This window comes from Canis aureus, chromosome 29 (genome assembly GCF_053574225.1).
Source record: "Canis aureus isolate CA01 chromosome 29, VMU_Caureus_v.1.0, whole genome shotgun sequence".
Taxonomy (NCBI): domain Eukaryota; kingdom Metazoa; phylum Chordata; class Mammalia; order Carnivora; family Canidae; genus Canis; species Canis aureus.
This window is the reverse complement of record NC_135639.1, coordinates 4,912,170-4,924,624: the sequence shown is the minus strand read 5'-3', so window position 1 is coordinate 4,924,624 and position 12,455 is coordinate 4,912,170. Positions and strand designations below refer to the sequence as shown.

The following is a 12,455-nucleotide window of genomic DNA, read 5'->3' as shown; positions in this document are numbered from 1 at the left end:
CCCCTGATCCTCAAAACTCTAAAAGTAGCCATAGGAGAAAAGCTTCTTGATATTGATCTTGGCAATGATTTCTTGGAAATGACAGCAAAAGCAGAGGCAAAAATAGACAAGTAGGACTTTATCAAATTAAAAAGGTCCCGCACAGTAAAGGAAACAATCAAGAAAATGAAAGACAGCCTGTGGAATGGGAGAAAACGTGCAAACCGTCTATCTGCTAAGGGGTTCATTTTCAAAATGTAGAAAGAGATCCTACAACTCAATAGCAAAAAACCAACCAATTAAAAAAGGGCAAAAGACTTGAATGGACATTTCTCCAAGGAAGAAATACAAATGGCCAATAGGTTTATGAAAAGATAGGCAACATCGCTGACCATCAGGGAAATGCAAATCAAAACCACAATGAGATGTCCCATCACACCCATTAGGATGGCTATTATGAAAAAAATAAAACCTACTGAGTGTCAGCCAGGGTGCACGGAAGTTTGAACACTTGCGCAGTGTTGGTGGGAATGTAAGGTGAAGCATGTGGAAAACAGCATGGAGGTTTCTCAAAAAATTAAAAATAGAATTACCATATGATCCAGCCATCTCCCGTCTGGGTATACATCCGGATGAATTGAAATCAGAGTCTTGATGAGGTATCTGCACTCCCATGTTCATTGCAGCATTATTCACAATAGCCATGATATGGAAGCAACCTAAATGCCCATGGATGGATCGGTGGGTGGATGGATAAAGAAAATGTGGTATATGTATATTCAATGGAAGATTATTCAGCTTTATTTAAAAAAAAGAAGATCTTGCCAAATGCAAAAACATGGAGAACATTATGCTAAGTTTATAAAATAAGCCCGTCACAGAAGGAGAAATACCGCATGATTCCACTTATATGAGGTTTCTAAAGAGTCAAACACACAGAACCCTAGAATAGAATGGTGGTTGCCAAGGGCAGAGGGGAAGGGGGAGGAGGAAATGGGGAGGTATTGGTCAAAGGGTACAAACTTCCAGCTAGGCAAGATGAATGAGTCCTAGAGATCTGCTGTACAGCGTAATACAGGTGACATTAACAATACTGTGTCCCACATTTAAAAATGTGGTTAAGAGGGTAGATCTCATCTTAAGTGTTCTTACCATGATAAGCAATAAAAAGAAAAAAGAATATAATTAATAAATAAAAACTTAAGATTTTTTATTTATGAGAGAGAGAGAGAGTGAGAACATGGAAGGGTCAGAGGAAGAGGCTCGATCCCAGGACCCCGGGATCATGACCTGAGCTGAAGGCAGACACTTAACCAACTGAGACACCCAAGCACCCCAATAAAATTTTATTAATTAAAATAACATGGAATTCTCTATGAAAGTGTTAGTCCTTATGCCATGTAATTCTGTTAGGTAAACTCCTTGAATAAGGAACTGATCACGGGGCATCCTGTCACCATCCTGAGTGGGTCCCCTATGACCCTGCGTCTCTCCCAGAGGAGATTAAGCTCTTCCTGGCACCTGTTCTCCACTGTCAGCTTGCTTTGTGCAGAGGCATCCAGGCACCTTTCTTGAGCGTCATGGAGGGTTCTGTGCAAGACTTCAGTGATATTTCCTGCCTGAGCCACCTGGGCCCGGCTTCTTTTGCTTAGATTGGTACCTGAAGCCTATAGTGGCCACAGAGGGCCTCTGCTCCCCCCTCCCGCCTCTCCCCAGTGACTCTGTTCCCCTCTCCAAGTAGACACCTGTCTACTTCTCTCTGCTTACCACACAGCACACAGGTTAAATGTGTTCCCCGAGGGCCAGAGCACGTTAGCTGCATCCCACTGTGCTCAGTTCTTGAATAGATTCCTGCTCTCTGTGTAGTGACCAGAGACCTTGGCTAGAAAGATGCCCTGGTGCATCTATATTCCTTGGGAAGAATGAAACAGGGTGATGAAAACTGAACATGGTTTTCCCTGGTGGGGAACTGGACTTCATCACCCTCCCGAGGACCCTTCCAGCAGCCAGGGGTGGGGTTTGGGGGGACCACACCTGCAGTCCGGCTCTGCGGTCAGCAAGTTCTTGGCAGCTTGTTTTCAGCCCGAGCAGATTTTCTCACAGCGGGATTGATGCCTAATCCTTCTTGAGTTCCTGGATGTCAGCAAACCTGTGTAAAGGAGGGGCTCTGGCACACCTTTAGGGAGAGTTAGGATTTCCGAATAGCCTTTGTCCATCTGTTTATATGAAGCATGGAATCTTTTTCGAGTAGCTATTACACGAAAAATAAATGCAAAAAGCTCAGGGGAAAAACACTGTAAGATATTCTATGGATAATACTAATAACATAGAAATTAAGAAGTGTGGTTTAACGTGAGGCACAAGCTGGATTTTCAGGAGTAAAAATCCAGCATAGAAGCTTCCAGGTGATGATGAAGAGTTGGTTGGAATGGCTCTGTCTACTTTTATGCTCTCCATGGACGTAGGAGCTGCATCTGGAATGCTGTTCTGGTCTCAGGCACTTTATCGTCAAGGGACCCAATGATCCTTAAGGGTCATTGCAAGCGACTTTCCCACAGCAGCTTAGATGCCCAGAATCTGAGTTACGGCTCCAGGCTGTCAATGGGCTTCCTGCATCTCCAGCACTGAGCCTTCCGGGGGCTGCTCTGTGCTGGGTCTTCCTGCTGCCCCAGGGGAGAGAGGAGGAGCCCTGGCTCCAAGTGAAGAGATTTGAATCCTACTAGAGTTTTCTTCCTCTCTTGCCTCTGCCTGGCTGCGTGGCCTCCCGCATGACCCCGTCTTTCTGGGATTCCATCAGTTTTCCAGGCTGTAAGATAAAGAGGTTGGACTCAAGTTTTCAAGAGCCTTCCAATCCTGACGCTCCATAATTCTTTATATATGTATGATGATCTCAGTAATGAAATGCCAAGGCTTCTAGAACAGGGAGGAGGGCCATTCATGATTCATTTTAATTGATCATGGTCTGACAGATGCATTTGTCATTTGCCCTAGTAGGCCAGACACTGCAGGCTTCACGCCAGGAGAGGACCAAATACAGCCCCATCCAGGACAGAACAAGGCAGAGAGGGATTGTCAGAGAATGGTGTGGAGGGACTGCTCTCTGCTGTACGAGGGAGACTCTAGGGCTCTTCTAGGTCCCAGCACCCTCCGGGCCGGTGCTGGGGGCTCCGCCTGGCACCCCTCTGCTCAAGAGCCCCTCCAGGCAGTCTCCCACACACGGCCCTTCCTAAGAGAATGGCAGCACCTTCTTGTAAGTTGTTCAGTTTCACCTCTCAAGGACAAAGTGGGAATTGTGTGTCTCCCCCCAAAGGAGAATTTTAGGTATGATTTCAAATGACAATACTTCATTCTGAAATGCCTTAATAATTTGTACATCATTTAGGGTAAGTAGAGGCATCCACCTTGGCAGATATTCAGACTGATGATTAGCATATTAAAGTGGTTTTAAAATAAATAAATGCATAAAATGGTTTTTCCTTGCTTGATAAACAGTTGCTGCCCCACGTCGGCCCACTCTGTCCCCTTAGGGCTCCCCAGAACCCTCCCCTCCTCTGTGAGGTCACTGTCTGCCATGGAAGGAGGCTGCAAAAGTCAGCTCTAGCCAGGACTGGCCTGACTGATGGGCTCTCCTGCCTTTTTGGCTTTTCTTCCTTTCTATAAAAATTATGTTCCTGGTCACTGCCTTAGTCTCTGAGGCTGACATCTTGAGAAACTGGCCCCATTTCCACGATTGCTGCAAAGGAAGGTACAATGGGCCTGGGGTAATGTGAGCTGCTTCGTGATGCCACCTCCAGGCCCTGGGAAGGCTCCACCTTCTGAGGATGCACTCTTAGGTGTAAATCAGATCTTTAAAGCTGTTTTGGAGCCGTTGGTTCCCTCGACATTATCTGTCATTATGCTCCAAATAGGCTGAGTCAAGCGGGAGATCTTTGATTTGCAACGTCAAGGATGCAGTTAGGAGAGCAAATGTCCCATTGCATCCTGGCAGTTGCTGATTTGAATACGGTGATTAATGCAGAAGATCTGTGTTCTGCAGCGTTTCAGCCAGGACTATCCACTGGCCCGAGCCGCGGCCAAGAGGTCAAATGTAAGCCATGACCTTGGTCAGTTCAAGGTATGAATCTGTTTACGGCAAGAAATAACCACCAACCAGCATGCTTGGGTTCCTTGCTTGTAAAATAATTAAGTCATTTTTGAAAATTAAAAACCTATAATAAAAGTATCTGCCCCAAGCAGCCCCTTGAAACAGCTAAGAATGGCTCAACGGGGTCACCTCAGGCTGCCTGGCTCTTTGCTGCTGTGAATCTCAGGTGTTGGAGCCTGCCACGAGTGCCATTGCCAAGGCCACCACTCTAGAAGTTTATGACAGCACATCTCAGTGCCCTAAAATGTACACAACCTATTTCTACTCGGCTTTTTGTTTTGTTTTGTTTTGTTTTAATGGGCTCAGGTTGGTGGGAACATATTGGCAGGTTGATCCAGCCAGCTCTGCCAACAAAATAAGAATGGAACTCAGGTATATTTATCATCTCACAATTAGTCACCTATCACTCGATCAGACCTTGAGCCTGTCAAAAGGTCACAAATAACAGAGGTAAAAACCAATGAATCACTGGAGTAGTAATTGTGCACATACCAAGAAGACAATTTGCAGGCCTAGAGCACTCAAACCAATACGTGGAAGGAGGCTTAGGGGTATTATCGTTATGAAGCAGCTTATATCGTGAGAAAGCAGTGACTGCTTATGACTTACAACATTAGTGAGTGCTTATAATTTTAGAATTCTCTTCAATGAGAGGGAATTGGTTAGTGGTTTGGAAAATGTTTCTGTTTTTGTTTTTTGCTAACGATTTCCAGAGGCATAAGCAAGAAGTGACCCAGGTCAAGTTAGCCTTGCAAAAGAAGCTAAATTAAGCCTCGCTTGTAGGACTAAACTGGTTTTGTCTGCTCAGAGAATTTTCAACGCTGATCTCCATTTGGTTTTTATTTTAACAAGCCGAATGTTCCACGAGACTCTTTCTTCCCTGAGTCTTTCCAATAATATGTGTGCTACAGTGAGATGAGTGTCTCTGGATCTCCCCTCCACGAGGTCTGTTCTGCTTGATTTAATGCAAGTGCAAGCACGGCGTTGCCCCATGGGACATAGCAGCATGTTTTCCCCCTCCCAAACCTGTCACATTTTGAGTCCAAAAGGAGAAATCAAAAGCTCACTCTCTCAAAAAAAAAACAACAAAAAAAAAACAACAAAAAAAAAACAAGGGGGGGGGGGAATGTGCTTCTTTCCCAAGCTCTTCAGTTATTTATCAAAGTGCACTCCGTGAACCAGCCGCCAGAGCACCTGCTCTCACCTTGGCCTGCGCCGCCTCCACTTGCATTTTGTTTGTGACACACGGCATGTCGGCCAGCGTGGCGCAGACAGTCCCGCCAGAGCCAGCGTGCTCACAGCAAGATCTTTATCGGCCAGGCTTTGTCTGGAATAGTTTTCATCCATGGTGTCCCTTTGTGGATGATTTTGAGGACTGGACAAATTATGTGCTTTCATTAAAAGCCTCATATGTAAGGCCTCCTCAGTTTGACTGGATGAAGGGCATTTTTGCTTTGTCTACCTGTGTGTATGTGGAGATTTTCCTGGAGTAAGAATGGGTTTAATGTCCTGGATCATTGGACCCTCGTGACTGCAGAGATCATCCTAACACCCAGGGGAGGCAAGAGAGCACAGCCCAGTGTTTGGAGGGGACGAGACAGCTCCTTGTTTTATAACTAGGAGAAAGACTCTCGGTGGGTTTTAAAGAATTTGGGAGTTGTAAACTAGGAGATTGGCAAGGTGACCGGAGGTAAAGTATTCTTATTGTGACCTGATAATTAGCTTGTTCTTCCTTTGTCTCAAAAGGGGAAAAAAAAGTGCATCCTTCTTTTCTTGAAGTCTACACTGCAAGAGTCACCTTGATACTCATTGATTCCAAACCTGAGTTCATCATTAAATTTGAGCAAGATATGCTCCAGGGGAAATCCATAATGCAAATGCAAAAAAAAAAAAAGGGGGGGGGGGAAACAAGAAACTAAAGACGATTACTAGAGAACACACAGGCGTTGCTTACCTTGAGGACCATTTGTTTGCAGAGGTTAAATCCCCAGGGATGTCACTATAGGTAAAGCTTGATGATGGCCCCTGGCCAGGTTTCTGTATTCATGGAAGGTCAATAATCAAAGATTAGAAAACCATCATTCTTATAACCTATTTTTCCAAGCCTTGCATCTACGGCCACTTGCGCCTGTCTTAAATGCTCCTCCCAGCTTGGAACAGTAAAATCTGTCAGTGACAGACAGAGCACTCTGTGACACCCAAATTGTGTTGATGAACGACTTGGTGTCACTATCATCTGTTTTCTGAAACATTGGCTCTGACATTTTTTAGGCATAATACAAGAAAAGTGTCACCTGAGAGACTGAATATAATAGCATTTTTAAGAGAATGCTTTGCCACAGTTACATGCCTATCAGAGACATTAAGCATTTGGGGAAGTGATGAAAATCACATTATTATAGCTGTATTCAAAATACTATGTATTTAGTAAAAATTGAAAGTAAGATTTTCGTTATATTCAGATTCCTTAGTGAAGGTTACATTTTGCATGTGTGTCCACTTAATGTAAATTTTAGAAATCTATTAAGTTTATTATGAGGGTTACGTACCTTGTTAAATCTGGTCATTTGTAACAGCCAAGTTTGTTTTATGGTTCTTTTTATAGAAATTTGTATTCACTGAGTAATAAAGATAAAAAAAAAAACCTAAATTCTTTAGAGGATCCATTCTATTTTCTGATTGTATAGAAATATGAGTAAGATTGATTAACTCTGGATAAATTGCTAGTGTTAATAACAAAATGTCACAAATGAGGTATCAGGTATTCCGTCTCCCAGCCCCGCTACAGAGCCCCGCTCATGTCCTTGATTCATGTGATATAATTGTCTATTTGTGAAATGGTATTTATCTTACATAACAGATAAGTCATGACTACAGGTATTACATCATATGGATACTGTAATAACTTCCCTTACAACATTTAGAATACAGCCCACTTTTTTTTTTTTACAGTCCACTTTTTATATGAAAGGCTGGACACATTCAAAATGTCTGTGGTTGAGAAATGGATACATGTCCCCAATATCCGAGCATTCAAATTACACTGATCTGTGCTGTTTTGTTTGGTCCATCGAAGCTCATTTTAGAATCCTTTCTCTTAAAAAATAAAAATTTTCTGAATAATGCCTTTCTATATTTAAGGTCAACACAAGATAAAGTTCATTCCAGAAATGGTCGGCCCGATATTAGAAATGACGCTAATACCTGAGACTGAACTGCGCAAAGCCACCATCCCTATCTTCTTTGACATGATGCAGTGTGAATTCCATTCCACGCGAAGCTTCCAGATGGTAAGGGCGAAGTAGGTGTGTGGTAAGTGGCTTGGGGAGAAGGCACTCGAGCTTGAAAACCTTGGAAAAGACTTATAAATGGCTCTGGAGTTAAGGGTGTCGAAAAACATGAAAAGCGTAATTTCCTACAGTTTAAAAGAGAAAAACCCTGGGCTTCCCTTCTTGAAGAAGCCCATCATCCTTTGCCTCATCTTTTGGAGGAAGTATTACCGATTATTATTGGCTTTTACTTACTTATTTTTATCTGGATTTACTTACACATTAAACCCTGAATAAAAGTCTCTTTCCCTCCTTCCTTGATCTGTACCCTCAGAATGTTTAACCAGTTGTGACCACGTCCTCGCAGACTGGCTGCTTCCTGCCGACGTATTATTTTCAAGTCAAAAGTCTTTGCTCTTCCTCTTTCATATGCATCTTGGTCCTTTTCAGTGGGACTCATAAGAACTCCTTGAAGAGAGTCTGTGTAAAATGCTCAGGATATACTGTATCAGTAGGGAAGACAAAATGTGAATATATATGTTGGAGGATTGACAAAATCTCCTTCCCTGAATTCTATGAAAATAAGTATGGTTTACATATTGACTTTGGGGACATGTGCACAAACATACAAAGGCTTTCTCCTCAATGGGCCGCTGGGTTGGCTAGGATGCTTTGCAGAAGGCATGGAGAGAACCCAAATGGTAGTGGGTCCACCACATTGAAAGCAACCTTTGCTTAAATATTATAATAATTCAAGTGACTAAGTATCTCTTTCACAGAGAGTTTTGTAGAATTTTAAGAAAAATTCCTCTATTGGAAGGAAACCAAAACTGTATCAGGTAGCATGATCGTAGTGGGATCTAATATTCAAAGAGCAGATTTTCCTTCCCAACCTTTATCCTTTTCAGTTCGTAGGTTTTAAATAGTTTATAGATTCCTACTGGTCAGTCTTCATTATGATGGCACGAAGGTGGTAGCCAAGAAGAACAATTTTGCTACTTGCTGGAGCCAAAAACAGATCCAAAGCCAAAAGAACTTGCGCTCTGTTGAGTACCAGTTGAGTTTGCACATGAAGTCAGGTAGTAGACCATGACTCCCGACTTAGCCTGGAACGACCTGGATCTCCAGCAAATGAGTGAACGTCTTTAGTCTTCGATTCAGAGCTGTAATAGTGGTATAGAATGGAATCTACTCCAGAGGGATGTTGTGAGAGGTGAACAAAATAAACTTGTGAAGACCGACTGCCTGGCTGCCCACCTACCCACCTGTCCACCCTCCCTCCCTTCCTTTGCTTCTCCCTTCCTCTCTCTCTCTCTCTCTCTGCACAGGGGAAGGGGGCTTCCTTACACTTCTTTTATTTATAAAATTAAAGAGATTGTTTTAAAAGAACAGCTGTTTTTATTCACCCTGGTTTACAATCAGCCTTTGTACACATGTAATGTAATGTTGTAAACATTGTCCAAATTTTTTTGGTTCTTTTTGTTTGGCAGTCTATCACAGACATCTTTCTTGATTACAACGTAGTAACCATGATTTTTGTGATGGCATAACATTTCATAAACTGAAATGGGTAATCTTCTCCTACCCATCCCTTTAGCTGAGCATTTAGGTGGTTTGCACATTCTCACTACTATGAGTAAATGCGCAGTGAACACATGCATGCATATAGCTTGAGTTTCTTTTGAAAGTTTTCCTGGTATGCATTCTCAAAAATGGAATTGCCGATTCAAAATATTTTTGTAAGTTTTGACATCACCATTTTTTTTTTTTTAATATATCTTTGTTGTAAGATTTGACCCATCTCACTGCCACGGGCACTAAATTATGGTCTGATCTCATTGCCAACTCACCACAACTAGGAATTGTCATTTAAAATGCCTTTTCCTAGGCTGAAAATACATCTGATTTTTTGAACTTTATTTGAACCCAGCCCCAGACAAGGACCTTATGAAAAAATGCTATTAAAGAATCAGGTAGTGGTGCCTGGTGGCTCAGTCAGTTAAGTGTCTGACTCCTGATTTTGGCTCAGGTCATGATCTCAGGGTCATAAGATTGAGCCCTGTTTTGGGCTCCACACTGAGCAGGGAGTCTGTTTGAGAGCCTCTCTCCTCCCTCTCCCCCCACCTCCCCGGCATGCACTTCCTGGGTCTCTCTCTCAAATAAATAAATCATATAAAAAGAATCAGGTAAAGGAGAAAAATGCATTTATGTGAATAAATGTTATGAGCCCAGGAAACTAAGATCAAAGCCCTTTAAAACACTGTGTCATTTGTCATTCTTTGAAGCTGACTTTGTTCAGGTCAAAATAAGGTCGAGCAATTGGAACTAGGACAAGGGCGTGAATGAGAATTTGGTCCTGAATTGTTCCTCTTCTTCCTTCCATTCTTGTGGTTCTGATTCCTGCAGCTTTAAAACATCTTACACAGTCTTCTGTAGAAGTGCTTCATTTTCACCAATTCACAGGGTCTCTGGTTTGTCAATAAATGGCACAAAGTTAACGGAGAGTCATGGTGTTTCTACCTTCATTCTCAACAGTGACCCCCGCCCCCCCCGCGGTAGGTTCAAAAACGGTCTTATATCAGGACACCTCTTTCCAGAAAACCGAACTGTTTGAGGAATATCGAGAATTAGTTAACACATATTTAATTCTATTTCACGTCCTTAAATCATATCTTGCTTGGATATAGGTAAATAAAAGCATAAACATAAAGACTAGGTCCACAAAACCCATGGTCAGGCCAAGCATGGCCAGCTACTTGGATTTTTTTGGTCAATAATCATTGACCCTTTGATCATCTGTGTTGTCATCTGCTTTTACCTTCAAAGACAAGCGGTAGGACGCACCAAAGGTTTTTAAAATAAAAGCAGAAAAACTAAAACTTGTGGGGCAAAAAAAAAACCCTCTCTGCTCTATTAATCTGTTCTTGTGACCTCGGAGAAAGATCAATCTCCTTTTCTCTTGCGATATCTCAATTTATTTTTTCTCTTGGTCTGTCTCAGCCTCCCAGGTGGAATGTCACACAGAGTGTCATGCTTCCTAGACCTACTGCTTCCCTGTCATCCCCATTTTTGCCAGGCTCTTTGTCATTTGGTTTGATAGATGCAGGTTTACAGTGCCCTTCTCTTTGTTTGCTCTTCTGGACTCCATGATGGGTTGCAGTGACTTGTCTACCCTTCCTCTGTCTCTTACCTAGCATCTAGCTGCTTCTCTTGGGCCCTAGTCCAGGGCTCTACTGGACCACAGCATCTGTCTCTTGACTTGTTATATCTTTACTAACTCTTTCCTAGTCTCAAGTCATCTCTCACCTTCTACAGGCTGCTGTTTCTGAAGCACAGGGCATGCCCTCTGTCCTTGGTGGTGTTAGTCCTGTTGCAGCGAGTATGCATGTGCACTGAACAGCAGGGCACAGACAACCCTGCCTCCATCCCAGAGAGCCTCCAGGTTGGGGCTGGCTGGCTGCTGTTTAACTAATCCGCCACCAATCCAATTACCTAACCTTATTAGTCACATCAACAAGGGCTTAAATTGGCTTCACTTTTATAGCAGCTGTGCAAACCTAATGAAGTGAAGGGAAGACATTAGGGTTTTTCATTTTTCCAAAACATTCACGTTTTGAACCTATGATGTAGTTTTTTGTTTGTTTGTTTGTTTTAAATGTGCTGTGTCTTCCTGAGTGGGGCTGTTACTGTGCTGTTTGTGAAATATGTGTCATGTCTGGGCAGTAGTATGCTCTTGAGGCTGGAGTGGAGAGCGAACCCTCTGGATTCAGAAGAAAAACCTGCCATTTTGCTGAAGATTAAACTGCATCAAACCATTATTGGAATTTCAGAAGCAGGTATTACAGATTGGCTTTTCTACAGTTCCACAGAGTTGCAGCTCCTGTGTTCTTCAGCTATAGTGGAGGGACTTGAATTCAAATGTTCTTACACATATATTTCCCCAAAGTCTACTTTTTTTCTGGTCTCTACTTTTGCAAGAAAGAGCATGAATCTTCATCTAAAAGAGCATGTCCAGGCAGCCCAGGTAGCTCAGCAGTTTAGTGCCGCCTTCTGCCCAGGGTGTGATCCTGGAGACCTGGGATCGAGTCCCATGTCGGGCTCCCTATAGGGAGCCTGCTTCTCCCTCTGCCTGTGTCTCTGCCTCTCTCCTCTCTCTCTCTCTCTCTCTCTCTCTGTTTCTCTCATGAATAAATAAATAAGATCTTTTAAAAAATAAATAAAAGAGCATGTCCTTGTCCTCATCCGTGGTGCTACTGGCCCTGCCTCTTCAGGGTCCAGGCTCACCTCACTAAATGGGCTCACCTCATTGTGGGATTGGGGGCATGGAGTTATGTTTCACATGTTCTGTCCTCCTGCTGGCCTGGGACACCCTTCCAGGGCTCCAAGCAGTGCCTTATGTCAGCCTGATACCATTTGTGCTGGGCAGATCCTCACAGGTTATGAAGAAGCCCTGCAAGGACCTGCTCGGTTCTCCTGGTTCTTCCATCCCTTTCTAAGAATCTTCTATCATGTGGATCCCGCATCTCTTCTTCTCTGTTGCCCCTTCTACTGACTCTCTCTTGTCCACTAGCCCTGAAGGACGCATTCTCTAGTCTCTCCCCTTGCAACCTGTCTTCTCAAGTCATCCCAAGAGTGTGTTCACTGTCCCCCGGGCTCACCCATCCCCACCCTGACCCATTCCCAGAGGAACATGTTTACATTGAACTGGAGACTCAGGGATATCTTGACTTTTTTTTTTTTTTTTTAAGATTTTATTTATTTATTCATGAAAGACACAGAGAGATAGGCAGAGACACAGGCAGAGGGATGCCCGATGTGGGACTTGATCCCAGGACCCCAGGATCACGCCTTGAAGGCAGATACTCAACCACTGAGCCACCCAGGCGTCCCATGACTTTTTTTCCACAGAGAGCTCCTTACCGGTGGCGATTTCAGGGTCTGCTTGGCTGGCATGCAGAGGTTTGGAGGCATCGGCGTCTTGGTGCCCCTTTCATCATCCCCGTGTCACTGACACCTCCACCCCCACATCAGTAACACTCTGAGTCTCAGCCTCACTGGATTTT

At 43.4% G+C, this 12,455-nt stretch overlaps 1 protein-coding gene across 2 annotated transcripts in view; it reads left to right on the top strand.

Moving 5' to 3' along the window:
• The window catches only part of DOCK1 (dedicator of cytokinesis 1), a 493,559-nt gene that overhangs the window by 410,819 nt on the left and 70,285 nt on the right, over nt 1-12,455 (top strand). For both annotated transcript variants that reach the window (XM_077877225.1, XM_077877224.1), the window contains exon 33: nt 7,265-7,413. In XM_077877225.1, the coding sequence (XP_077733351.1) occupies nt 7,265-7,413 (149 nt within the window). The remainder of the gene's footprint in view (nt 1-7,264; nt 7,414-12,455) is intronic.